The 27,257-nt window shown below is 36.7% G+C and overlaps 1 protein-coding gene across 1 annotated transcript; it reads right to left on the bottom strand.

Annotated features, from left to right (window-relative positions):
* Positions 1-914: 914 nt before the first annotated feature.
* Positions 915-25,926, bottom strand: Kif19A (Kinesin family member 19A). The gene is made up of 15 exons (XM_073075903.1): positions 25,592-25,926; positions 24,167-24,235; positions 23,641-23,751; positions 23,117-23,302; positions 14,202-14,327; positions 13,758-13,873; positions 12,642-12,815; positions 12,039-12,204; positions 6,592-6,707; positions 6,145-6,429; positions 5,474-5,651; positions 4,761-4,974; positions 3,785-3,914; positions 2,623-2,751; positions 915-2,280 (listed from the first exon to the last, which is right to left on the bottom strand). Exons 1-15 carry the CDS (start codon positions 25,658-25,660, stop codon positions 2,193-2,195), a joined length of 2,157 nt encoding a protein of 718 aa, XP_072932004.1. The 5' UTR covers positions 25,661-25,926; the 3' UTR covers positions 915-2,192.
* Between the last annotated feature and the right edge of the window lie 1,331 nt (positions 25,927-27,257).

The following is a 27,257-nucleotide window of genomic DNA, read 5'->3' as shown; positions in this document are numbered from 1 at the left end:
TATAGCTGCTAAGGCTTGCACACATAAAATAAAACTTTATTTTTTTATTTGCATTCGTGTTTATAATGTTGGTTTCAGTAGGAGCGTCGCTTCTACTGGTAAAGTTATAAATTATTCTATATCTTTATTCTTTAGTAATTTTCAATAAAAAAATCTATTCAATCATTGATAACATTAAATCAATGTTAATAAGTGCCTTTAGTACGTTACATATAAAGCAAATGTGAACATTTGTGAGTATTTATAGTATTTTTACCGGTGCTACGTCATACTTAAGTAGGTAATTTCCTTAATTAAAAAGTACTTAAGTTGTGTAAGTAGATAATATATTGTAGAAAATCAAATTGTAGTCATGATGTGTACATACGAAATAAGTAAGTATTTATATTATTCTTAGTTTTTTATTGAATAAGCTATTTAACTTAAAATGTTATAAACATGTAGAGAATGAACAGCGTTCCTTTAGATAAATAAAAATATAGAATTAAGCAATGATTTTATTTGATAGGAACCACCTTTATAAAATTAAAGACCGGTTTAAGAATTTTTTTATATTATTGAAGCTGAAATGAAAAACTGAGAAAAAAGAGGGTAGTGGTGGGTTAAGAGCCGCGGCGCCATTCTTTTGTTTAAAACTGGTAACCTGGTTGTAAGCCATCGACAAGAAACTATAGTCCATGAAAACTAACATTCAATGATAATGTACAATACTATAGTCGTAGATGTCACGAAAAAAAAAATTACTCTCTGATTGCAATAAATTCTGCGAATGCGATGTGATACATTATTTTTTTATATTTCATAAGAAAAATGACATATGAAAGAGTACCGGTATTTTAAGTTAACGATCCTTCCCCTAAATATCTACTCAATGCAACTATTTAAAATCAGGAGATAAATAAAAAGGAAATGTCTTTTAACTTTCATATAATTTTATTTATTACTTAAATTATGCATAAGCAATTTTCGCTATTTTATAAACACATATTAAGATACTCAACAAAATAGGTACTTGAGATCATTATTAACACAGCAAAAGAACGTTACACGAAAATAAAACACACAGCCAAAAAGTCACTAATTTACTTTACAAACAAGAACACAGCATACACTATTATAAGGCAAAAATTGGTCTGTGATGTCAAACTTCCAATAAACAGCTACATCCAAACATAAAAATATTTTTTTATATTAAAAGAGACAAACTGACAAAGTACTTGAATAGAAAGGTTTCTGCTAAAGCACATTTAGATAATGGAAGATATTCTTTAAGTATTTTTGAACTTCAGGGTACAAAAGGAAGCTTTACAAAGTCATAGAAACTGCGAAAAATTCCGATAAGTTTAGTTTTATGATTATTAATAAAATTAGGAAGCAAGAAAGTTATTTGGAACCATGAAATAAAGCATTAATTTTGGTTTAAATTTCAATTGTAATGAGTGATTGAAAATCGGTAGAAATAATTTATTCACACAAGTAATATTAATGTCAACAACAACATTGCTAGACTGATGGTAAAAACTTAAGTTACCATAATATAAGTCCTTATATTGCCTTTATCCTTATATTTACACATTAACACTTTTCTACATCGACAGATGTTAACAAAATTTTTCTTTCACAGATTTCATTTCATGATTCAAAACTTTTTACCTAATAAGTAGGTACTAGGTGTACATTTATTTTATTTGAACAACTCAACATCAACCACAGCAACAACCACATTAAATATTCAACTTTAAAAGTTATCAATATTGGAATTCTCAGAGTAATAATTAGTCTAGACATCGATGTGGTCCACAAATTGGTACAATCATAGATGTAAGTGACTATAGATAGATAGCAGCTATAGCATGCTGTTTAAAACTAGCTTTGTTGTGAATATAGCTTATTTGTAATAGGTTTCACAGCACATTTCAACCAAATTACGATATTTACTATTTAAACAATGGAATTATTTTACTCACTCCACATTATTCGCCCTGTACCAGCCATAAAGCCGTTGTTCTGACCTAACCTTACCGTATTCACCGCGTAGGCTCACATCCTTATAATTCTGGAAATACTTTCTGCGTATAATCCCGAGTTACCGCAAAGGTACCACAGACATGTTTACATGCTGGTGGGTATTCCACAATATAATAATCTGGGACGATAGACAAATGGACACAACACTAGTAGTTAACGAGTGGTCACGGCGCGTCGTCGGTGCGGCGCGGCGCCGCCACCACCAGGCTGTCGTCACTCGCGTACCGCTTTAGGGTGGTAGCGCTCGAGTGGCTGTAAAATATATAAGTACTAAAGTAAAATATAATAGTATTGCGTATTTCAATAAGTTATTTATTCTATGTTTTTTCTTGATTAGGAAGGTTTAAAATTTATGACAAGTACATAATTCAATGAGATGGGTGAAAACGATTTCAGGAATTTAAAACGTCTAAAATTTGCATGAATGGGCAAATTCAAAACTACTTAAAATTTTTAAGAAGAGTGAATATTTCTAGATATTTTCACAAAAGTTCATGTTGAAAAAGAAAATAATAAAAATCCCCCCGTAACAGTACTTGCTGCAGACATAAAAATCGTCAATAAGCACAGTGAAAAAAGTAAGTAATATCATGCCTGTATCTGGTGCGCGGGCGCGGCGTGGGCGCCAGGCGCGGCAGGCGCGCGGGCTGCGTGCCGCCCGAGCCCGAGCTGGAGCCGCGCCCCGACCCGCTCGAGCTCTCCGACCACGTCAGCTCCGACATACTGACATAAGAACATAGAAGATGTTACTTTTTTATAATATAAGAGTAGCATACGAGCATGCAGTCCACCTGATGGTAAGTGGCTACTGCCGCCCATGGACATCTGTAATCAACCCCAGATAGGATTAGATATTCCTACCTGAGGTCGGCCACAGATACGCCGCTACCTCTGAGGACTAAGCTGGAACGCCTCGGAAAAGTCTGTCTCCCTTATCACACCCTTCAAACCGGAACACAGCAGCGCCTAAAACTGCTGTTATTCGGTAGAAATAGGTGTGACGGTGGTGCCGCCGGAGTCGAACCACAAACGGTTCTACCACCTTCAAAACACACCAATCTCTAAAGCTTGTATGAAAGTACCGTATGTTTCATACATACGGTACTTACAGGTTTTGATGGTGATGTTTTTGAAGGTGGTAGAAACCTTTGTGGTTCGACTCCCGTACGACCACCGCCACCTCTATTTCTGCTTAACAAAGGCAATATTAAGCGCTGCTGTGTTCTGGTTTGAAGGGTGTAGTTAGAGAGACACACTTTGCTAAGATATTCCAGCTTAGTCCTAAGGGGTAGCGGCGCATCTGGTTGACCTCAAATAGGAATCTAATTCTATCTGGGCTTGATCACAGATGTCCCTGGGCGGCAGTAGCCACATACCATCAGGTGGATCGCATTATCGTCTGCTACTCTGATATTATAAAAAAGAAACTATTTTACTTTTTGAAGTATTTTAAGTATTGTTTTGTTTGTATAAAAAATATGTCCCAAAAGTACCGAACGTATGTTAAATAAGTATTCTTAGTAGTAAAAGTTAATGTTACTATTCGAAGATTTTTTTTTGTAAGTCACAAGTTTCGTTGGGCATTTGTTTTGAAATGATAAAATCACTTCCATTTATTTTACTTCTTTCTTAAATTTGTATAAATAAGGCCTTATTTTATTACCTAAGTCTATTTCATGTGTAATATTTACTTTGTGTGTGTTTAGATAACTAATTACCAAGCCAAATCATATAATTAAATACAAATAATACATACCTCGAAGAGATTGGTGGTAGGCGATATGGAGTGTAAATGTCATTACTCTCCGTGTACGTGGAAGCATGGATCTCTTGTTGATACAACTCATATAACTGAGCCAAATCCGGTTGAATACCTATGCCCATTTCTGCGAATATTAAGATACACATAATAATTTTAATGACTAAACAATTATAAGTGTAGCTTCAACAACAAATTCTATCATATTATAAGGAGTTAAAAGTATAAAAAAATAACTAAAGTTTAAGTTTAAACCTGACGCTATGGCAGAGGAGTTTTTGTTGTAAAGAGAGTTTCAAGCGGACTTAAGAGCGTAGGTCATAGGTTCATGATGATCTCGTGCAAGAGGCAGCGCTATGCGCTGAAATTTTTGAATAAAGAATAGATATAGAGATGAAATAGATCTTTAAACACGCACTGTTGCCTGAAGTTATTATTTTTTCAGTGCGGCAACGTTGCATTTTTTAATACACAAAGGTTAAAAGAAGACTTTCGAGCGCGCGCCGTTTTCTGATAATGATCGCGTCGAACAAACGTCGCTGCACTTTGTGATAAAGAAACTTAGAGATCATACCTTCGACCACGCGTTTCTACCTGATAATGATCTCTGAGGCTCTGTTGTACTCGTTGATAAAGAAAATCAAAACAAATCTTCGAGCGTACGGTGCTGGCAATGATATCGAGGAAGAGACGTTGCAGTATTTTTATAAAGAGTCTGGGAGCATACCTTCGAGCGCGCGCCGCTGCCTGGCAATGATCTCGATGAGGAGCCACGCCATTACTTTTATTAGAAAACTTTGTGAGCGTACCTTCAAGCGCGCGTCGTTGCCTGGCAATGATCTCGACAATGAGTCCCTGCAATACTTTTATAAGAAGACTTTGAGAGAGTACCTTCGAATGGGCACCGCTGCCTGGTGATGATCTTGACGATGAGTCACTGCAATACTTTTATAAGAAGACTTTGAGAGCGTACCCTCAAGCGCGCGTCGCTGCCTAGTGATGATCTCGTCAGTCAGCCGTCGCTGCGCGTCGCGGCGCTGCAGCGCGAGGTCGCGGCGGCGCAGCTCGTGCGCGCGCGCCGCCCGCTCGCCCTGCAGCGCCAGCTTGTCCGCCTCCAGCTCGTGCACGCGGCACACCAGCGCCAGCACCTCGCGCTCCGGGCCGCTGCTGATGTGCGCTGGCAACTCCTGAGTGGACAATGGTATGCAGAAACGATTTGATATGAGACGATTTACATAGAAAAATAGAGTGACAGAGTAGAGTAGTAGCAGATTTCCGAGTTTTGTTTATTGCAAAAAGCAGTGACTTAATAAGTAATTAAAATATTTCAAATGCTGTTCGCATAGTTCGAAGCATCCGAAAATTAATTACGCGTGCGTGAGGTTCGAACCGAGTACTTGATTTTTAAACTACAAGTCTATCACTACTATCCTCTTGTTTATGCACCAGACTTTCGACAGTAAAATCCAAAGTCCGACGCTTTAAAAATTTCATACACCTATATCGAAATGGACAGTTAATAAAGGATACAAAGGTAATAAAACGTTCAAAGCACATCTTCTGAAATCAGAGGGGTAGTAAGGCTCATACAAATCTTCGAAACGAAAACGAAAGGAATATAGAACAGTTTCAATATCGTGCGCGACGTCAACACCTGCAACATGTATTCTAACAGCACATCCTCACCTGTTCGAGCTGCGCGCCCCGCAAGCGCACCTGCTCGAGCTGGCGCTCGACGCGCTCACGCTCGGTGCGCGCGGCCTCCTGCTCGCGCTCCACGGCAGCCAGCTCCGCCCACGCCTGCTCCACCGCCACCTCCGCCTCCGCACGCTCGCTGCCCAGGCTGGTGGTGCCCGTGCCACCTCTATACTCACACATCACAACATATGACACCATGATGAGGTAAGAATATTTTTATGCAAATGTATACGTTTCAAAGTTACGTGTGTGCGCACTTATATATGCAGTTAAGAAGTTATCCGAGTACAAAAATAACGCCAAAATTTTATTGCGCGTACTGGTGCTTCCATTATATAGAAAAAAACATATAAAATCAAAAGAAAAATCAACAACACCCACAGTCTACACTGCCAATATTAAACAACTCACCGTCCGTCGTGTGAGTCATATAACTTTTGTATAAAGTGCCTCATTAACTTAACACTTCAAGAATGTAAGTATATGTAAGTACTTAGTGTTGTGTACAGCTTTGTGGTGTCGATTTTAGATGTCAGTGTGCGCGCGCATATTAAATAAAACATTACAATATTTTTCCCAAATGTGACAAAAGAAGTATAACTTCAAAATGTTAAATGTAATTCTTTTAATTATAATAGTGTATCACTATTAACATATACCTATAACTTTGTTGCGTGCTAAGCCTGGAGGTCGTAGATCCGATTGGTTTGTAAAGTCGGTTGAACCGAGCTTCCCAGTGCGATATTGCCGCGTGTTGCCTTTCCGCGTCCAGTGCAAGACCGAGCAAGTGGCTGTCCAACTCCATAAGCCTTCGCCGCAACCTCATCTGTTGTTTGAAAGTCGACACGATTGCTTCACGAAGAGATTTTAAGTGAGCTGCGCTTTCTTCTGATTCTTCTTTAGTCACTGGTTCCTCAATCCTATTATGCAGATCTTCTTGTGGTCTAATTTAAAACATATTTTTATTAGTATTGGGATAAACACAAGTAAATACAGAGTTAGTAAATATAGAGGTCATTTACAAATAATTTAGTATATAATAGAAGATAAGTATAGTCGCATTGAAATCAGAACGATATTACTTAAATAAATTAAAAAGTATGTACCTTGATCGTTCATCTTTCATTTTGGTTTTTAGCCGGGCTATCTCTTCCCGAAGTTCGCTTATTACTGTGCGATATTGTGACAAATGCATAGGAGTTTGTACTAGTTCCCGTTCCACCTGTAAAGATGGATATAAATAAAAAATATATGGATTTTCCCCTATGCTTTATGTAGAATTTTAGGATATCCTGAATCCTCTACAAAGTTCTTATTGTTGTGTAATTGGTAACCACACGCTGCCCTATTAGATGTAACAAAACTTTTCTTGTAATTTTCACACGGTTCAATACATTGGTTTTTTGCTCAGTGGATATAGATGGAGTTTGGTGGAGCAGTCCATTGCTACGTATACTACAGCGTGCTAGATACTACGAAGCGAATGTAAAATTTGGCGTCCTCGCTACGAAAGGGTAGCATCGTAGCCGCAGCCTTGTAGTTCCCGCTACGAAAGTGATCACATGCTACGTCCTCAGAGCCGGATTAACCCTGTATGGGCCTGTAGGCAATACAATTTTCGGGCCCCTCTTCTTTACCTACTCTGACTGACTAAATCATGTGATTAATTTTTTTGCCTTCTACAAACATTCCTGATACAATTACCGATATAGGCATCGATGACGTCCTAAGGGCGGGTTCAGACATACGCAGGCTCTATGCGTGCTCAACGCGGGTTGGCTGCGTGTTAGTACAGAGTCACCCGCGCAGCTCACGCGTAGAGTACGCGTACGTTTGATTCCCTAAGTCTAGGTGTTTTCTATGTATACATGAATAATTAAACGCGACTCAGTTATTATTAATTTAAAATATATATTTAATCAAACGTTATAAAAGAGTAATTTCAGTACCTTCTGTTAATTTAAATATGGACTTTTCTAACTTTTTTAGATATAAAATCTTTTACGATTTCTTCAATGTGGACCTTTTCCAATACATCATTTTCAATTGCCATTATCGACAATGAGTTTAAGCGATGTTGAGACATTGTTGCTCGAAGAGAATTTTTAAATAATTTCAATTTTGAAAAATGTCGTTCTCCTGTCGCGTTTGTTATCATCAAACTTCTATAAATTTGCAATGCTATCATAACATTTGGGAAAGTTGATTGAACCATATTATTAAGGATCAATTTATACGACTCTTCAGCAGCTACAATGTTATCTTTCCCGGCATCCTCCAATTGTAAGACGAAGTACTTGAACTGCACCATCTCGTTTATAAATTCATGCTCAATGTCCTCGGAATAATGCTCACAAAATTTTGTACAAGCCTCTTTGATTTGATCGTCCTACTTTATTATGAAATCTGTTAAAAATCCAAATAGAGAATTAATTTCCTGATAGCTTTCTAGTCGTCGTGTCAATTCTGAATGCAGCATGTCCAGTACAGGTAAATAAGTTTCGATTTTCAACTTCCCTCTTCCCCTGAGTACAGCTTCTTCTGCAGGCCCGTCATCATGATGCCTTTTCCTTCTGCGTACGCGCTGATTTTCATCACCGTAATTAGTACCACTTATCTCAGATGCCTTTAACTCGTAGTCGTCAAATAAATCTCGTTGCGAAAGCAAAAAATCTAAAAGCGATTTTAAAAGATCAACGGCCGTTCGAAGTTCAATGGTTGCTTTTTGTAGCGAAATACTAACACCATTGATTCGATCTAGTATTGCAGCCCAGAATACTGACATAATGGCATTTTCTTTTTTTTCAGAATCCTTTAATAAACATTTGGCCTCGTGAATCACTTGCGGTGTCTGCGTCTTATCGTCAACAATAGACCGCAGAGCTTTCTGAAAACTCTTATAACCTTTTGACAGGGCCTTGGTCGCATCGGCTCGTGCACACCACCTTGTGTCAGACACTTTTTTTGGAACTAAAGAAGACGATTGTTTAGTTTCATCTTGTGTTTCGAGACTCTGGAGCATAATTGCCCAGCGATGAGTTGATGCCGAAAAAAAGTTGTACAATTCTTGTACGAATCCGAAGAATGAGATTGCTCCAACGCAGCTCTCCGCAGCACGTACTCCAACCAAATTCAACGAGTGCGCTGCACATGGGACGTAGTGTGCGAGGGGATTTATTTTTTTAATATGCGCCTGTAGACCATTGTAACAGCCAGACATATTTGCTGCATTGTCGTAAGACTGACCTCTTGCATTTTTTATATCAATGTTATTTTGATATAAAAAATTTAAAACTGTAGTAGCTAGTTCTTCCCCTTTGTGACTTGCAATAGGAATAAACATAAGAAAACGTTCTGCGACTTCTCCATTTGATGCAACGTATCTCAGAACTACAGTCAACTGATCTGTATGGGATATATCAGGCGTTGAGTCGACGCTTAGTGAAAAATATTTTGCCATTATAATTTCATCTATAATATGTTTTAAAACCTTGCTCCCCAATATTTCAATAAGTTCCTCGCAAATCGTAGAAGACAAATACGATTGTCTTCCTTTTCCGAAATTACCATACTTGGCCAAATGAGAACTAAGGAAGGGATCATACTCCGCGAGTAATTCTAAAATACCCAAATAATTGCCATTATGCTGGGAACCAAGAATTTCATTGCCACGAAATGCTAGTCCTCGGGATGCTAAAAATTTTATGACTGACACCACCCTTTGTAAAACATTGAACCAATATTCTTTTTCTTTGTTGTATGTAATTTCCATAGAAGTGTTAATTCGGCCTTGACAACGCCGTCTACTAATCAGGGTCTGTACACATTCTCGGTGCGTTCCTGTATTCTCATGGGATTGAATTCTATGCCATGCGTTTTTCCAATCAGAAAATCCTGTTTTAAACTGTGATTGGTTTTCAACGCTACCAAAAAGAACACATGGTAAACAGTATACTTTTCCAGTCGATGGAGAATACATGAGCCACTCTCGTTTCATTTTACCACCACTTATATGTTTACGAAAAAACATTGACTGAGAAAAAAATATTTTGCTATCTTCGTATTGACGGCTTGAAGCAGAAAAACCACAGTCAAAGTGTTGACATTCGTTAAAATCTCTGATACACCAATAATCTTGTATTTCTTTGGTAATATTTTGCCACAAGCCAATGTCGTTCTGGTATTCTACAACTTGATAGGCTACGTTTTGTTGTGGTGGTTGGACGTCGTTCTCAGCCTCACTTGCCTGGGCACCTGCTAAAGTAGCTGTTTCTTGATACTCGTTAGCCTGTTCAGAACACTCGCTAAGAATATCTCCGGAGTCCGCCTCCGAACTCCCGGTTTGATCAGCAGCAGACGTACTCGGAAAAGGTTGATTTTCGAGTGGTTGTCGAACAAATCCAAGTTGGAAAAGGTTTTGCGTCTTCTTTAATACCTCATCACGCTTATTTTGTTGGTCTAGCCGCTTTTTACGTTTTTCTGCACCACTCAAATGCTTTTTTTTCACGGGCTCATCGGACATTTTGTTTCTTGAAAGAAAAATGTAAATGAAAACAAAGAAATGGTCAAATATACAGAAAAATAAAAATCTTCGTACCTATAATTGGTCAAATTATAATGTCACAAATAATTATTAAACTTACCTTATTTAATTCTGTTTTATAATCAAGATTTATTCTCTCGTTAAGTTTTCAAGACAGTGTTCATAAAATGAACTAATACTCTACTTCTATTCAGAGTAAACACAAAGCACAAAGTGTTTTTCAATTCACTGTCGATAAACGCTCCTGATAGCGTCCTACGAATCGGGGATTTCCCCAAAGTAAAACGACATAAACAGTCCGCCTACTCGCTGCGTTTCGAATTTTTTAAAAACTTTTGGTGTATGTGAAAATCGTAAGTCTTCAAACACGGGGCACACTAAAACTTTTTTAAATTTACCTTAAAATCACAAAACTCACATATTGTAATTAATGTATTTCGAAAGCTTCGGAATTATTACGCTACAAATTATTATCGCGCTACGGAAGCTTACCGAACGCACCCAACGAATCGGGGATTCCCCAAACGCGAATGAAGTCCAGTTGCGTTCCGAAGGATTATATTAGTTCTAATCAGTGTTGCCAACCCTACTGTTTTAACAGTAGATTTACTGTTTTTAACATGACAACACTGTTTTCTGTTTTAGTACGATTTTCTACTGTTTTTTTGATAGTTTATGGGTGTATCCGAATTTTATAGACTCGACGCGCGCTCTGGCGGGGAATTCCCGTTTTCTTACGCGGCACCGTTCACACAATGAAAAGGATAGCTACATTTATACTTTCTTAAGTGTAAAAGAAATAGTTGTCTATTGAATATCGATAGTTTTTCGTCTTGGTTTTTCGATTAGGTTAAAGTTTAAACCAGTTCTTTCCAGGAAAGTTATATAAACAGGTTACTCACGGTAATTTTGAGTACCTATTTTTAATAAATAATGTTTGCAATTTTGATTACCTATTTTTAACAAATAATGTTTGTAACTTTGAGTACCTATTTAAAAAAATATATAATTATATAATTGTTTTTTTTTCAATAATGTACTTTATAAAAAATTTTGAATTAAAGAAGTACTAGTACTACTACTAATGGTAGTGCTGCAGTAGTTTCATTAACTATACATCTATATAACTAATTCTATGTCCCAATTGAAAGGTTTTTGAGACAGTAGATTTAATGTTTTGAAAGTGTAATTATACTGTTTTCTACTGCTTTTTAAGATTGCTGCTTTTCTATTCACTGGGGTTGGCAACACTGGTTCTAATATTTGATACTAGATGGTTCTGTATGTATAAAGTGTTACATGCGTTGAAAAAAAAAGAATAGTATTGTTGATTATCATTTTCGATCCATAAAACTTTTTTTTTTGCGGACTGCAGTGGGCCCCTATTGATCCTGGGCCCCTAGGCAGTTGCCTACTCTGCCTTAAGGTTAATCCGGCTCTGTACGTCCTTGTGTAGCAGACTTGTGTAGAGGAGAATGGTGCACAATGCACATATCTTCATATTATTCTTAATAATTCAATTCCTATTTCTTAATTAGCACTTCTACATTGTCGTTTAATATTGTTTGTATCTGGATATCTGAGTTTTCTATAAATTTTAGATTTAAATAAATATCATTTTAATATTTCAGCATTACGTACATGTTTTACGTAGCAGCTTATAAAAATTGTGTTAGTGTATGTTCCTTATGTGCGCGTAATTGTATCTGTACTCTTACCATGAGTTTTTACGTTTTGACAAATATATATACATACAATTTCCAAACAGCGCCTCTAGCGGATTGTTTCAGAACTTGGAAATTGTATGGGCCAATACGTAAACAAATACCAAAACAGACATATTTGTCAAAACGTAAAAATTCATGGTAAGGGTACTGTGTTGTTATGTATATTTGAGAAGTAGTAACGGTAGTAGTAGTAGTTGTTGTTGTTGTTATTGTCACCATTGGTGTTGTTGTATATGTCATTATTGTCGATGAAGTAGTGGTATATGTGGTATATAGTAGATACCCGGTTGGTGATGGCGGCGGCGCGTTGCGCGTAGTGCAGCGTGGAGCGCGTGGTGTCGCGGTGCGCGGCGCCGGCCGCCACGTGCGCCACCATGGCGGTGCGGCAGCGCCCGCCCAGCACCTCGCGCAACAGCCGCGTCAGCTTCGAGTCGCGGTAGTTCACGTACCTGTATTGTAGAATATTGTCTTCGATATTGTGTATATGTATCAAATATCGATGGAACCGCGAGCTTTCACGTTTTGTGATACTTCCGTTTAACTCATTTTCATTGTAGTTGCAGTTTTTGCGTTCATTTGATTGTAGGTCTGATGCGGTGTAAGATGTAGCACCTCTATCTATTGTGTTCACTATTTTAAAAAGAACCTTAATTTTGCTTAAGGTAAATTTTCTAGGGAATTATTTTCTCCCAGCAAATACATCCCTATATCCAGCCTCTATGTCCCAGTAAATACAAAATAAATCATATAAATAGTATTTTTTTATATTGCTGAAACTTACAAAAGGAAAAATAAACACACAATATTAAACCTATATTATTTTTTCATATAGCCGAAACAGAACTAAAAATCAAAAGTATAGTAAGTAAAATATGTCAACGCCAACCTAGCTCCTCCCGAGAGCGCCATGATGCAGTTCCCGAGCGCGAGCAGCGAGCGGTTGATGTGCGCGCCCTCGAGGCGTCGTGCGCGCGGGCCGGCGCGCTCCGAGCCCGCCAGGTCGATCAGGAACAGCCGGCCGCGCTGCGTGCCGCCAGACACCGCCGCGCTCACCGACACACTGGCATTGTATTTATTATTTACAACACAAAACTCAATTTGTACACCAAATTTAAGTAACAAATACAAAATTTTAACGTAATCTAAGGTACAATTGGCGGCCTATTCATTAAGAAATCTTCCAGCCATTTCTTCCAGGCAACCATTTACCTGTTGCACGAAAGAAATATGAAATTATAGATATCCCGGTCAGGGGTGTACAAAAATATAATGTAGCGAAAGTCAAATTTTAAGTACATCAGCAGCTAGAGTGGAAGACAGAGCACTTAAGAACATAATTTACTTTTATTTAATACGAGCTGTGTCTCACAGTCTCACCGTCAAAGTGAAAAATTTCGTAGGGTTTCATTTTTATGCATGGAGCCCTAATTCTTTTTCTTAAATAAAATTTCCCAAGTTAATCCTAATAATAATCCTAGTATCTTAAGTTACTAGGGAATTTCCGTCGTTGCACAATATTATTCATGTGAAATTTTATTCATTCTATTTTTTTATCATGTTATTTATCATTTGTATACGCTTACAAAGTAACACTAGACTTATTGTTAATATTAAAAATTGTTAATATTCATTTGTCACATAACATTACTTCCCAGAATTTAATCCTTATAAGCGACACTATTAGATAGTGGAATAATATTTTATAGAGGGTGTAATTTTTTTCAAAATGAACTCGTCGATTCCCGGCTACGGAAAAAGATATTTTAAAAACTAATAATGCAGTTTTAGTTTTTATCAAAATCGGCCTCGTAACTCCTTTCAGCATTTTTCGCTAATCATTATAGTTTCGGATTTGACCCTGAAGGCTTATTTGAAAAATTTACCATGTTATACTGTTTATTAAACCTTCTAGTATTTGCGTGTCCAACGACATAGGAAATCACATGGTCGCGCTATAACATGGCTGTAACTGTATAGAATAGCATTATTATGAAAAGCGCACCTAAGCAGCGCGTGTCCTCTGGAGGAGTGCAGATTGGCGTGCGTGGGCTCGGCCGTGCGCGCGCGCTCGCCCCGCGCCAGCAGCTCCGTCACGTGCGCAGCGTCCGCCGCGCGCACCTGCACATACATAATATGTTATCTCTACTTATATATTATAAAGCTTTATTTGAACACGCTTATCTCTATAAGTACCAGTCGGATTTGAAAATCTTTTTAGATTTGATAGACGATTTATTGATAAGTATATAAGGTTAGACATCATTAATAAAATTTAGTGGTCTGTAACTACATGCTGTCATTGAGGTACGCTTGAAATCAATCAAAGTTATTATTGATTGAACCAATACTCTATCATTGCTGGACAGGGGGTTTCTTTCAGAATTAAATGGTCCATAATATCTACAGTCTTTATTCTCAGATAATAATTACTTGATTTTTTTCATACCTCACTTAAGCCAGCGACTACTGGAGCTCCGTTGCCTCCTTCGTCTCGTAGCTCAAGAGGCCCTGCGCCGGGATTTAAGAGGTCACGAATGTTTTCGTTATAGACCTCTAGATATGACATTTTTACCTGCATCAAACATAATATACGGAATGTAATGTAGATGTAATGTAATGTAACGGAGTAATTATAGGGGAAATAACACGACGAAACATTTCGTGTAGTATATACATAGGCTTCGTTCTAATTCAACAGCTGATTTTTTTGCAACGCGCGTTTTGACTTTTGATATTTAAAATCAAAATTATACAATTATAAAAATAAATTAATATTCATTTATTAATGAAGTATGAATGACCCATTTCAACTTTTAAATTTACAGCAATTTATTATAAAATAATTACAATAATTTTCACAGTAAACAACAACCTTGACGCGAGTTGCGGTAATAACAGCTTTGTTAGCACCTCCTGATAGCGTGCTTTGATTTTATTCTATGAGTGAAAACATATTTTATGAGTTAGATTTTTACCTATAGAAAAAATACGAATCACACGTTCTCGTTCGTTATAAAATATATACGGGATCAATTGGTCAGTGCTCGTAAATGTGTATTTTAGGAAATAAGTGTAAGTCCAGATATTTTTCCCATAAAAAATAAAAACACATTTGATTGCACCATAAAATTAAAAAATAAAATAGGTATGTCTATTAAATTTGATATTTTCGTTAACTTTACTTATCAAAATATTTACCAGATTTTAGCAATAAACTCTCAGAATAAACTCCTTATTACTGGACGCAAAACAAATCATTAGACTAGCCAGGTAAAATGGGACTCGGATGGCGCCCTTAGTACCTTAGATACACCGCAGGAGAAAACATCCAGTACACACTAACTTCAAAATAGCAAAAGTGAACTGAAAGAATGGAATCCAACAAAATTCCACGTTAAAATATGTTTTAAAAAATGCCCGGTCTTTAATGTTTACATTATTCTAGACTAGCGATCAAAATGTCAGGATGGCCTATATTAAGGAACCTACTCGTCGATAATAAATTGCCTAGAGTAAGCCTTGTTTTATGCTAAGACGTCAATTACTGTAAAAGGAGCTATTATCGTTGTTAGAATACTTTTGGACAACAAAATTTTAAAATAGTTGAAGGATTGTTGTAGACACCTGATTGTTGTTTACTTGTTTACCGATTGCATTGTGGCGAATTGATGATACTTAGAAAGTAGGTAATTATAGTCTAAATTGTTATGTTTTTTAGGTTTAATTATTTTATATACCTATTTAATATAACTTAATAGAAATACGAGGTGCTGTAATAAGATTAATTTATAAGTTAAGTCCTCATCACATAATCGAATTAAATACGGATACATATAACATATCTTTATAATTTAAATAATCGCTATTTCCTCTACCTTTCTGTAATATCGTTTATTATATACTAACATGTTATGCCCATTAAACAACATCGGTACTTCCGTGATTTCTGCACGCACAGAAACTGTTTCATGAACTTTCCAAATGGAAACATCGGTCTAATAAACAATTATGGAAAGGATTTTGTTAATATACAATTGGATGAACTTACACCTCCTAAAAATCAGCTAATTAGATGCCAGAAAGATACCTTACTGTTAATAAAACACAATATATGGGCGTATTGATAATAAAAACAAAAGGAGAAAAATAAATATAACAAAATGAATCATTACATTATCCCTGCTTAACTATTAATTATATTCTCCTATAATAGAAATGTTATTGTTAACAATCATTTTTTCATGAACATTTAAAACCTCAAACGAAATAAAAAGAAAAGAAAGAATAAATATCCACTCAGAGTAAAATGTAGAGTCAATGTACATTAGAAAATTACTATAAAAACAAAATTTCGATTGCTTAATGAGTCTGTAACTCTGACCAGCACCCTTACCATGAGTTTTTACGTTTTGACAAATATGACTGTTTTGGTATTTGTTTACGTATTGGCCCATACAATTTCCAAGTTCTGACACAATCTGCTAGGGGCACTGATTGGAAATTATATGGGCAAATACGTAAACAAATACCAAGACAATCATATTTGTCAAAACGTTAAAACTCACGGTAAGGGTACAGACAAAACCAATACAACAAAATCTATGAAAAACATTACCTTTGCAGTTGGGTAAAAAGTTGTTATCTATCTACTTCTAAATTCATATGGCCAAAGAAGCCGCAGGCATAGGCTAGTGAGAAATCAATATTACCTACAATTATAATGTATGGGTTTCATTCCAAACGTAAATTTAGCAGGACTGAAGTTAATTTATGAAAATAGAAGCATTATAATAGCACGATAATAAAACTCTTAATAGTTTTTTCTGTTATATAGTCCGAATTAGCAATAATATGTTACAAATGTATTACTAAATTCTTAAATCCTGTAAGGAATTATAGAAGGCGCTAACAATACATGTTCGTGTGGCTAAATGTTAATAGAGTACGTTCTTACTTCGTCTCAGGAAAATCGCCCTGAATATTTAACGAAACACTCTCCAATTTAGCCTTCGTGACGTCAACGTATTTGACTGCTTTCAAGGTAACTTGGGTTGCAATTGTTTAATATTTACTACACACATCGCTCAACAATGGAGGTGTTATTGATGCATTGTAAAAATATATGTGCTCTTGAGGCGGCGCCGGTGGCCCCGATAATGAGCTACGAAAAGAACATACTAATACTATCTATTTCTGATCAAACTTTATTAATATTCAAGGCGGCAAATCACCTTAATGTAAGAAATGGTTACTTATTGTACAAAGTGGTCTTGACGGCGTTTAAAAAACAATGTTTGTGTAAGCAGTCGCGTGCCAAGCACGTGCCACGCGTGTCAATCTATATAAATAAATAAAATGTAAGTATGATTGTGATATACAAATTGCTATACTATTTATTTATACTATCTTAAAGCACTTTACTGAAAATCTCCCGAGTACTATGTCTATTATTTGAATGAAAAACTTCACTCTCCCTCAAAAACTTAGAAACTTGGTCTTAGCTTATATTGCTTAGCTATTCCTACCATAAATATCACGCTATTACTACTTATCAGTCTGAAACAGTAAACACATACCATTTTAAGGAAAATAGCATAAGTAGTATCTACAGTAGGTTAAAGGAAATAGTCGATGTTGTTAAAACCTAGAGCGTATGGTGTATTTTGACAGATAAGCGATCAAGTGTTCAATACGAGACTTATTGGAAAATGGCATCTTGTAGCTGGAATCGTGAACGTGTTAACACAGGCTACATTAAGCGTGGTAGCTAATGACTGTACCTACACTAGCTACCTGTGTCAATCACGCGAACAACGCGCGTAGGTAATGACCTTGTACTGGGGTGGCGCGCGCCACCCACTTCTTAATCGCCGAAACCGCTACCGTAGATAGGCAAAGTACTTATTTGTTTAAGTGATTCGAAATACCACGTTGTTATTATCTTCATTATCACCTGGCATCAGACTATATCTAAGAATACATAAACCTCGCTTGAGCCGCGCAGTTGATTGAAATAATCGACTCTCCTCATCCACATTCTACCACCTTAGACAATGTCACTTCACTACTATGTCACCTACTTGAGGTCTCCTAGACCTAGTAAGAATTCTGAAAAAATAATAGGTATGCATTTGAAAATTATATAAACGAATTAAAAGCATTACTCTAGCTTTTATCACTCCTGGTATTAAACGAATTACCTCGGTGACGGTATCGAAAATACGTTTACGTGGAGGTCGGGAAATACTTCAAACAATTAAGAATTAAGAACGAACCATGTAGGTAAGTATGTAAAATATGTAGATGGATTTGAATACCACTTGAAACAGGTGACTCGCAAAAATCAGTGTATCTTATACCAGTTGGGATTTTCGTTCTGAGAAACATTTGTTTTGTTAATTTTACACTTAACATTTAACTCAATTACCTATAATTTATTATTCTTAATTAAACGAAAATTAAACAAATAGTCGGAAAAATTATATTAGTAGAGAACCCTTATTGACTTTTTATTTGTAGCTTAATGATGATATTTTAATATCGTGTCCACGTGTGAAACGTTCCATCTAGATAAGACATATTATTACACATTACTTACAATAATTTTACTTACAACTTACTTACAAATTTGAACAAATGCATCGTATCGTTCACCGATATATCAAATTAGGAATCTACTAAATAGGTCGTCACCGTGAAATACTTTCAAAGGAACCTTGACCCAACCGACATTCCTAAAACTTTTACCTTACATTCTTTAATTTCATATACACCATTTATTATTATTTGGTATTGTAATTAAAGCCATAAATTTTCGAGGGGTTTACCTACTGGATGGCAGAACCATTCGTGGTTCAATTCCATCTACACTATTTCTGACTTATAATGTAACAGCAGTGTAGCGCTGCTGTGTTCTGGGTTGAAATCTGAAGTATAGACGACGTGCTTATATGAGACGTTCCAACGACCATGCATCTGTATGTAACTGTATTCTGTGGCAGACCTTAGACAAAACTCCAATCCTGTCTGACTTTGATAAAAAATGCCCATATCGACAATGACGGGACCACGTAGACCCGTAGACTGCATGGTCGTTTACTACTTGTAGTTTCTATAAAAGTAGTATATAAACCACTTGATACTAATCGAGATCCACCAATTTTACAAAAGTATTTGAGATGGTAGATGATTTTAATTTATGGGGGTGATTTAGGACTTTAATTTTTAGTAAGTTTAGTAAATTTTTTCTATAAATTAATTGTAGTGACGAGTGTATATAAACTAGTAGTTTTATATATTATGTTGTTATAAGATACCTAATTTATTGTTTGTTTTTCAAATTCATCAGGCGACTTAGAATCTTATACCTATATTGTTTCATTCTCTAGTTGTCTACATACTCGTAATTGCAGAACTTTATTATGTATTCTAAAAGAACAAAGGAGTGGAAATATTGAAGAGCTATTAACGGGACGACATCGTAATGTTACCTATAATGTAGGGACAGTAACATGAATCATGGGTTCAATAGAATGTGTTTAGGTTTTCTTCATACTTGACATGTTGGCACAGAGTGGAACGACCTCGTTGGATGGTAATAGTCGTGGTAAATTAGTAATGATCCACGTTGACTTATTATTAAAATATTCCCGTTCAATCCATTTAAAATTCCAGTCAAAATTACTTAAAATAATAAATAAAATAAGACTGAAAACTTAAAAAACATTTGTAAATTTAAGCTTGGTAAAAAATAAAAATAGCACAAGACGTCTACTTTCCTATCTTTCACAAAATGTGTCACGGGGCCCAAACCCAAAGTCATACGAATGCAAATTGTGCAATATAGGTATTATTGCACAATTATTGCACAATGTTTATTTTTATTATTTTTTTAATTACAAGTTTTTTTGACGTTCAGCCAGGTACCCAAACTACCTAATGTGCGATATTAATACGAGTGAAGGAGTTGCGAGGCTAGGCTACATTTTTTCGTGATACGTTTTTAATAGATTATAATTAATAAATACACATATTCGTGCGAGCTGAAATTTCTTAAATAAATATTAACAAAAGTATTTAACTATTCGTAATCGCAAATTAAATATAAATTTCATAATGAATGTCGCACGATATACTCATTAGACGACGTAAAATCGTGTCCAGAGAAGGCATTACATTCATTTACATAATTTAATTTAGTGTGCATTTCACACTGACCTCAAGTAAAGCAAGATACGTATGCAAATGGTAAGTACTACAGCGTTTATAAATTAGGGGCATTTCAGTAAGGCAGTGTTTTTCAATCTTACTAGCACGACCGTCTACTTACTTAAAATATTTTGTGACCCCCTACTTCCCGCTGCTTCTAGCTTGTATTTTAACATTACCTACATCAAAACCATAAAAAAATGGTTATTTATTGCAAAATAAGGTACCGATCTGCAAATATCCTGTAATTAACGTTTCTTAATGAAAAATCTTTTAAAACAAAATCTTAAATTTTGTAAACCCCCAGGGACACTTTGAGAAACACTGCTATAAAGGAAAACTGTGCTTTAACGAGCAGTGTAAATGCACGAAATGCAGTATACATTTTGATAATGATTATTTCACAGTGAAGGCACATTATTCGCTGCAATACTAAGCTCCTATCTATTTATTCTACGAAACTAGTTACTTTGAGTAACATTCTGATTTTTTTAGGTCAATTTAATTTAACTTCTATTCAGGTTTTGTACGTTATGACCTCTTTCTCAATGAATTCTTTCAAGGTTCGCACATAATATAAAATATTCGATTAACTTACACCAAGATTTATTGCTTGAACTCATTTAAATTATGTCTACTATGATACTTTTACCTACACATCATAGATGATAATATTATGTTAAATATCTACCAATTTACTGTTGCAACAACGATGAGTAGTTAATTCATGAAAACTCAAGTTTCTTCCTGTGTTTCTGTAGTTTTGGGATTACAAAAAATGAAATAGTTTCAATTATTTATATGAGATCAGATTGTTTCCTATAATTTTGGAAGAAATGAAATAAAAATAAAAGTAATGTTTTTCTTCTTTAAAGTAATGTTTCTCTCTAATCATAAGTAATATTTCCTAGGAAAAGTTCTCGATTAAAGTTATCAGATACAAATGTAACTGCCTTTTATTCCTACCTCATATTAGACCTTGATAATCGGCACACTACGGTCTACGTAGTGATGTACAACAAAAGAGTACACGACCCGCCCACTGAACATCAACAAACACAACCGATTGCATATTTAACCTAAGTTACGTGTAAGCGACAGCCCTACACGTTAAGGCTGCATCGCGCCAGCCCTACACCGTTCTCACGCTGCATCGTGCTTGCGCTGCATCGGGCCTTCGCGGAACGGCCAACGCTGACGAGGCGCGCAGGTGGCCGTCCCACGCGCGGGTGGCCGTCCCACGTACAGGTGGCCGTCCACCATGGAATCAGTTCACCTCCATCGCGGAAAGTGACTCGACCTATCCCATCAATTTATTTTTTTTAATTTCATTTTTGTTAAAACTTGTGTAAAATTTGTGTTAAATTTAAATAAAAAATTAATTTGTTCGCGAAATAGACTGCAATTATTTCCTCGACGCCCAGCTCCCATAACTGGCGCAGTCGAAAGTTCCCGGTTTGTGCGTGTTTCGGACTATCGCAATTAAACGAGGAACCCATAAGTGGCGCAGAACCCATAACTGGCGCAGTCGAAAGTTCCCGGTTTGTGCGTGTTTCGGACTATCGCAATTAAACGAGGAACCCATAAGTGGCGCAGAACCCATAACTGGCGCAATCGAAAGTTCCCGGTTTGTGCGTGTTTCGGACTATCGCTATTAAACGGGAAACCGAACCATTGAACGAGATCCGGACGTCGGGGAACCCTGCTCAGCTCGCTACATCCAAAAATCGATGTGCAAATACGAGATGAAGCTACTTCTGAGGCTCTACTGGAGCTTGACGATCAACACTATATACTATCTTTTCAAACCCCCACGAAAGTACAAACGCTATGTGGACAGGAACGCCATCAAATCATCGAGGGTAGTTTCCTTGCTACTATACCGAGAACCTGCAGCATCAGAACAACAGAATTCACTATCACCAACGTCAACGATAAACTCCGTGGACAGCATTTCGAAATACTTACATTCACAAATTCTGAATTATTAGCCTTGTCATCTTCAAGGAATCGAAAAGCTCATTTCAACATAACTGCAATAGATCTTAATAAACTACATGTCATTGAAGACCAAATATCAATGGAAACTTCACCAAAAGTAACCGACGCCACTTCGATGAGTACTTACCATACTACTCTTCCTCTGTACCTGTTAATCCTACTGGGTACAATTGCTCTCGCTATTGCGTACATAAGGCGATACCGGCGAAATAGAAAATCAGAAGACATATCAAAATCGAATGTTGAAATATCTCTTCAACCGTGTGCAACCTCAAGTGAGCATCACTCACCGACCTCAATCGAGAGGACAAGAAGGCCGCAATATTTGCACTAAACGTAGGCAAATAGTTGCTCAGCTGGGGCGGGAGAAGTTACGTGTAAGCGACAGCCCTACACGTTAAGGCTGCATCGCGCCAGCCCTACACCGTTCTCACGCTGCATCGTGCTTGCGCTGCATCGGGCCTTCGCGGAACGGCCAACGCTGACGAGGCGCGCAGGTGGCCGTCCCACGCGCGGGTGGCCGTCCCACGTACAGGTGGCCGTCCACCATGGAATCAGTTCACCTCCATCGCGGAAAGTGACTCGACCTATCCCATCAATTTATTTTTTTTAATTTCATTTTTGTTAAAACTTGTGTAAAATTTGTGTTAAATTTAAATAAAAATTTAATTTGTTCGCGAAATAGACTGCAATTATTTCCTCGACGCCCAGCTCCCATAACTCCTACAATAACATTCTATTTTTACAAGCGTTTTTACTTCTTCAAGTGTCGTTTTGTAATCATAGCCATACTTACCCATTTCACATTTAAATACATTTAGTAAGCTGTAGTTTAGTAAGTTTACAGAACTCCCAGAAATATAGGAAATGGGCGACTCTTGATACCAAGCTCGTGAAGCCAGTTCATGCATGACATGTAGTTAAATATTGCAATGTAGTCAAAAAGTAATGTTATTGAATTGTAGAGTCGACTCTACAATTCAATACGTGCCGTATGCTATAACCCCCGTTATTCATAATCTATCTTTCTTTATACTAGACATTGTCTTTTCTTTATTAATATCAAATAATCTTTGATAGGCAAGACTTGAATAAACTGAAATAACAGGTAAGTCTTCTAAGACATATCAATTTTAATCTTTGACAACTTACTTCGTAAGATTCCGGCCGGTCGCTCGCGGCTATGGAGGTGAAGAGGTGGTTGAGAGCGCGCGACATGAGGCCGGTCATGGTGTGGGTCTTGCCGGCGCCCGTCGCTCCATACGCGAACACCGCAGCCGCGATTCCGCGTAACGTATCGCCCACTAGAGGACCGCACACCGCCTCGTATACCTCCTCCTGGTTTGAATGGGTATTGACATACTTATAATTACGTAACTTGGGCACGGGATTCATTATACAATCAAGCAGTCCACGTTGCTATCCCACATAGAGCTGAAGAGCTACAGAGAGCCCGAGCCCATATAACCATCTACAAAAATTATCAACATCGGATGCGGTTGGAAATTTGATGAATGACCGAAGTACCAAAATTTCATACGTAGGTGCTTCCGTGTTAAGCTTTCAGCAGTCTTTTGGGTCGTTTGCAAAACATACATAATACCGTCTTCCAATCAGAATGAAAAGAGATAATAAAAGTTGAGAATAGAGGAGTTGGAAATGAGTAGATGATATACCTGAGTGGTGCCTTCTCCGAATACACGGTCGTAGAAATAGTGTTTGTCGTTAAGTCTGCGTTGTCGAAGAATGTCTCGTCGACTATCAGCCTCTTCCTCCAGCACTAACATCTATCGATAAGAATATTTTTGTTAAAAATTCAAGTATTTTTCTAAATTTATGTGAGCTTTACAAGTTTTGTTGTTGTTAAAAAAACCTAAGGATATTAAAATTAGAATATTGCAATAGGTATGACATATTATCGTATTATACCTACCTACCAATATACTTCTGCAAAATTATAGTTTAGTCAGACACCAGTAACTGATTGAAAAATAAATAAAAATGTGAATATTATCATATGCGACTTTTCATAAACATACACGCACGTCGATAATAATTATTTCCAACACTATTCCACCCAATTCAATCAGTCTGTAAAACTCTACCAAAATAAAAACCTGCACAGTTACGAAAAAAAAATGATAACGTACGTAATTGGTAACACAACATTACATAATTGAGAAATAACATGAAGCTTTTCACCTTGTCGCTCACCACGTGCACGATGCGAGGACCCTCGTCTGGGCGGTGTGGCCGAACACGAACCGTTACCTGCATACATTTTATACATGAAAAAGCAAACAAATAAAGTAATGCTAAACTGCACAATAGTTCATTAGTCAAATAACTCGATCGTAAACCAATTAAACAATAGCTTTGAATACTATTCCACCAGCATAACGCTTTTTTAATACGATTGAAGTAACAATCGGGCGTTCTGTTCTAAGTAATTTCTACCGCCAATTGACATATGTAATCAACTCCATGTAGAACGAGGGTTCCACTTAAATCCGATTACAGATACATTACCGTTCCTGTTGAGTAAGAAGGTCTCCTCAATTATCAGTCAGCATTTGGATATGAATCCATAGCGTCCCACTGATTCGCAAGAACTACTATGCTAGAATAAGCCAGTAAATTGTAGGAAGCACCTAGAATCTAGATAGCTTAGTTAATATATATATATATATATATATATATATATATATATATATATATATATATATATGAATTTTGATTGCTGTCTCTACTTCAAACACATAAAATGTCCATTGCTACGCGATCCCATGTTGTCCAGATTAGCCACAGGCAACATTAAATTTAATCAGTTATTTTATGACTCCAATAAAATGTCTAGATTGTAAAGCCAGGTATTCAAAATTTAAAAAATCGCATTTATTACCTTAAGACCTAGATATTATTAAATTACTTTCACTGCTTATTTATACTAAATGGCAGCTTTTGCTAGTCTGCTACAGAAGTAAACTAAAACTTTTAGTGGGTAAAAATCCCACGTATCTCATCCTTTGTGACTCCCACGGCACCGGGTACCTTTGAAGGGACCCTCAACAAAAAAAACTTACAGTGTGTGCTATGACGTGACAAGAGAGAATTTAAAATATATGAAGCCATATCTGATTAAAATCATGTGCATAGTCCATTGCTGAAAGTCATGCTTGCTGTTCCAAAATTTTTGTTTTTCGATATATCTAAGGAAATAAGTACTTTGTCAGAGTAAATATCTATGATAATGAATTATTTGGTGTTAATTTATTCCTTAAAGTGTCAGGTTTTTTATATATTCTCTGGATATACCTATAGGTACTCTTATCCTCGATAAAACCGATTAGGTACTTCACACAAAATCCTCTTGTTTATATCTATCCTTTATTTATACGCCTACGCCACCCACGAAACGAGAATGGGCGATTGTATCTTTGGCCGCCACATTTCAGACAACGTGACAGCGTTCAATAGGGATGAGGGTGGTGTTGAAGAACTATATAAATTAAAATAATTATCTACTACACCTACAGTCCTACACGTTACCTAATTTGGTTCCAGTCTTTGTGGCAGTGACCACTTAGTTTAAGTGGACTTGTAATCTACTTAAAAATTAAGAATTACCATAAGCTTCTCCTCGCTAACAGTGCGCCCGTGGAGCTTATCACTCGCGGATGAATTACTTTGAGTCATGACGATTTTGAACCGTACAGCAACGATGGCGATAAAACTTTTCACACTTCAACGCAACTCTGTTACAGTTTTTTCATTGGCACGAAATCATTAGGATACACCCGAAACGATCAATCAAATTAATTTAATATTCATCGTTAATGAACAAATGGTACGTTAAGGAATATTTGTCATGATAATTTGTAGGTACGCGGTCTTCGGCCCCGTAACTCCACATGGACTGAGTTCTGATCAAAATACAGCCTTCGGTATGGGCGGTCGCTGGGGTAACAGCTAATCACCACAAATAAAACTTTCATGCGCCGTCACTTCGTGTACGTAGAACTATTTTCCGTAGGATTAGTGCCATAGCGAGGTGACAATCGCCGATTTAAAATTAATTATATATGATAAGCTGTCGTATGCGGATTAGAAATGCTTTTTGTACTTTTTACTGCTGCCTCGCGCAAAAGCTCATAATTTGAGTAGAACGAACATCAGACACATTTTATTCACACTAAGCGGTGTTCCGCTAGAAGTCGAACCCGGGTCCTCTCGACTGATTCTTAAGATCAAAAAGCAGTTACTACGTGCAAAAAGTACGGCCAACGGACATCAATTATGCAACTAAATTATATTTGTGACAACGTTTGATAAATTATTGCGTGTATAATGTTTCAGGACAAGTTACCTACTATATGATGCGGGGATCGAACCCGGAACTATTTGCGCGTCTGACTGGTATGGTAACCGCTTCACCACACAGGTCACCGTGGTTTTAGACGTATAATGTAATGTTTAAGGCAATCGAACGGTATCATTGTTATCCAATCGCGGCATGAAACGCCTGATATAATTGAATAGCAAAACTAACTTCAGAATTTTTTTCTTTTTTGTATACAATCGAGGCAAAATAATAAAAATAGAATATAAAATATTATTTGGTTCTATATAAATTTTACAAATAAAAACATACACACATAGAAATATTTGTTTTGTAATTTAAGTACTACTGTAAACACAACATAGGCACTTTGTTTGACTCCACAGCATTTACCAATGTTTGATGTAGCATCGTTCCAATGTTTTAACGATCAAACAGTTATGTTGACATTCACTCGCAGAAAACTTTTTATACCTTTACAAAATACATAAGTTGGTACCACCTACAGGTTCCATACAAATATATTTTATTTAAAACCGTGTTACTGGAATAGTACTTATTTAGTTCAAGATCGTGTCATGACAAAGACCAATACTTAAAGATCGAGATCCAACAAAGAAAACCAAATTAATCATATAAATTTTTTTCTTGGCAGGGATCGAATCCAGAACCCACTGCAAGTCAAACCTGTATGGTTATCACTACGCCCTGGGGATCGTATATAATTATTGTAGGCACAATTCTGATAACGCTGATTGCTTTGTGATACTAATTTTAAGCAATTCTCCAAAGAGTCCTTGATACTCGATACTTGGAAGTGATGCGGTCGCGTAATAATCACTATTTATTATCGGCGTACGATTATTATGGCGGCAAATTTCAACCATTGCTCTGGATTGTTTGAGCCTATGTTTCTGTCTTTGTATCACGTTTTACCAGACTGGGGAGGTGGGG

Source organism: Epargyreus clarus, unplaced genomic scaffold, assembly GCF_041222505.1.
Source record: "Epargyreus clarus isolate Ecla_fem2 unplaced genomic scaffold, WU_Ecla_fem_2.2 ptg000008l, whole genome shotgun sequence".
Taxonomy (NCBI): Eukaryota; Metazoa; Arthropoda; class Insecta; order Lepidoptera; family Hesperiidae; genus Epargyreus; species Epargyreus clarus.
This window is presented reverse-complemented; position numbering and strand designations above follow the sequence as displayed.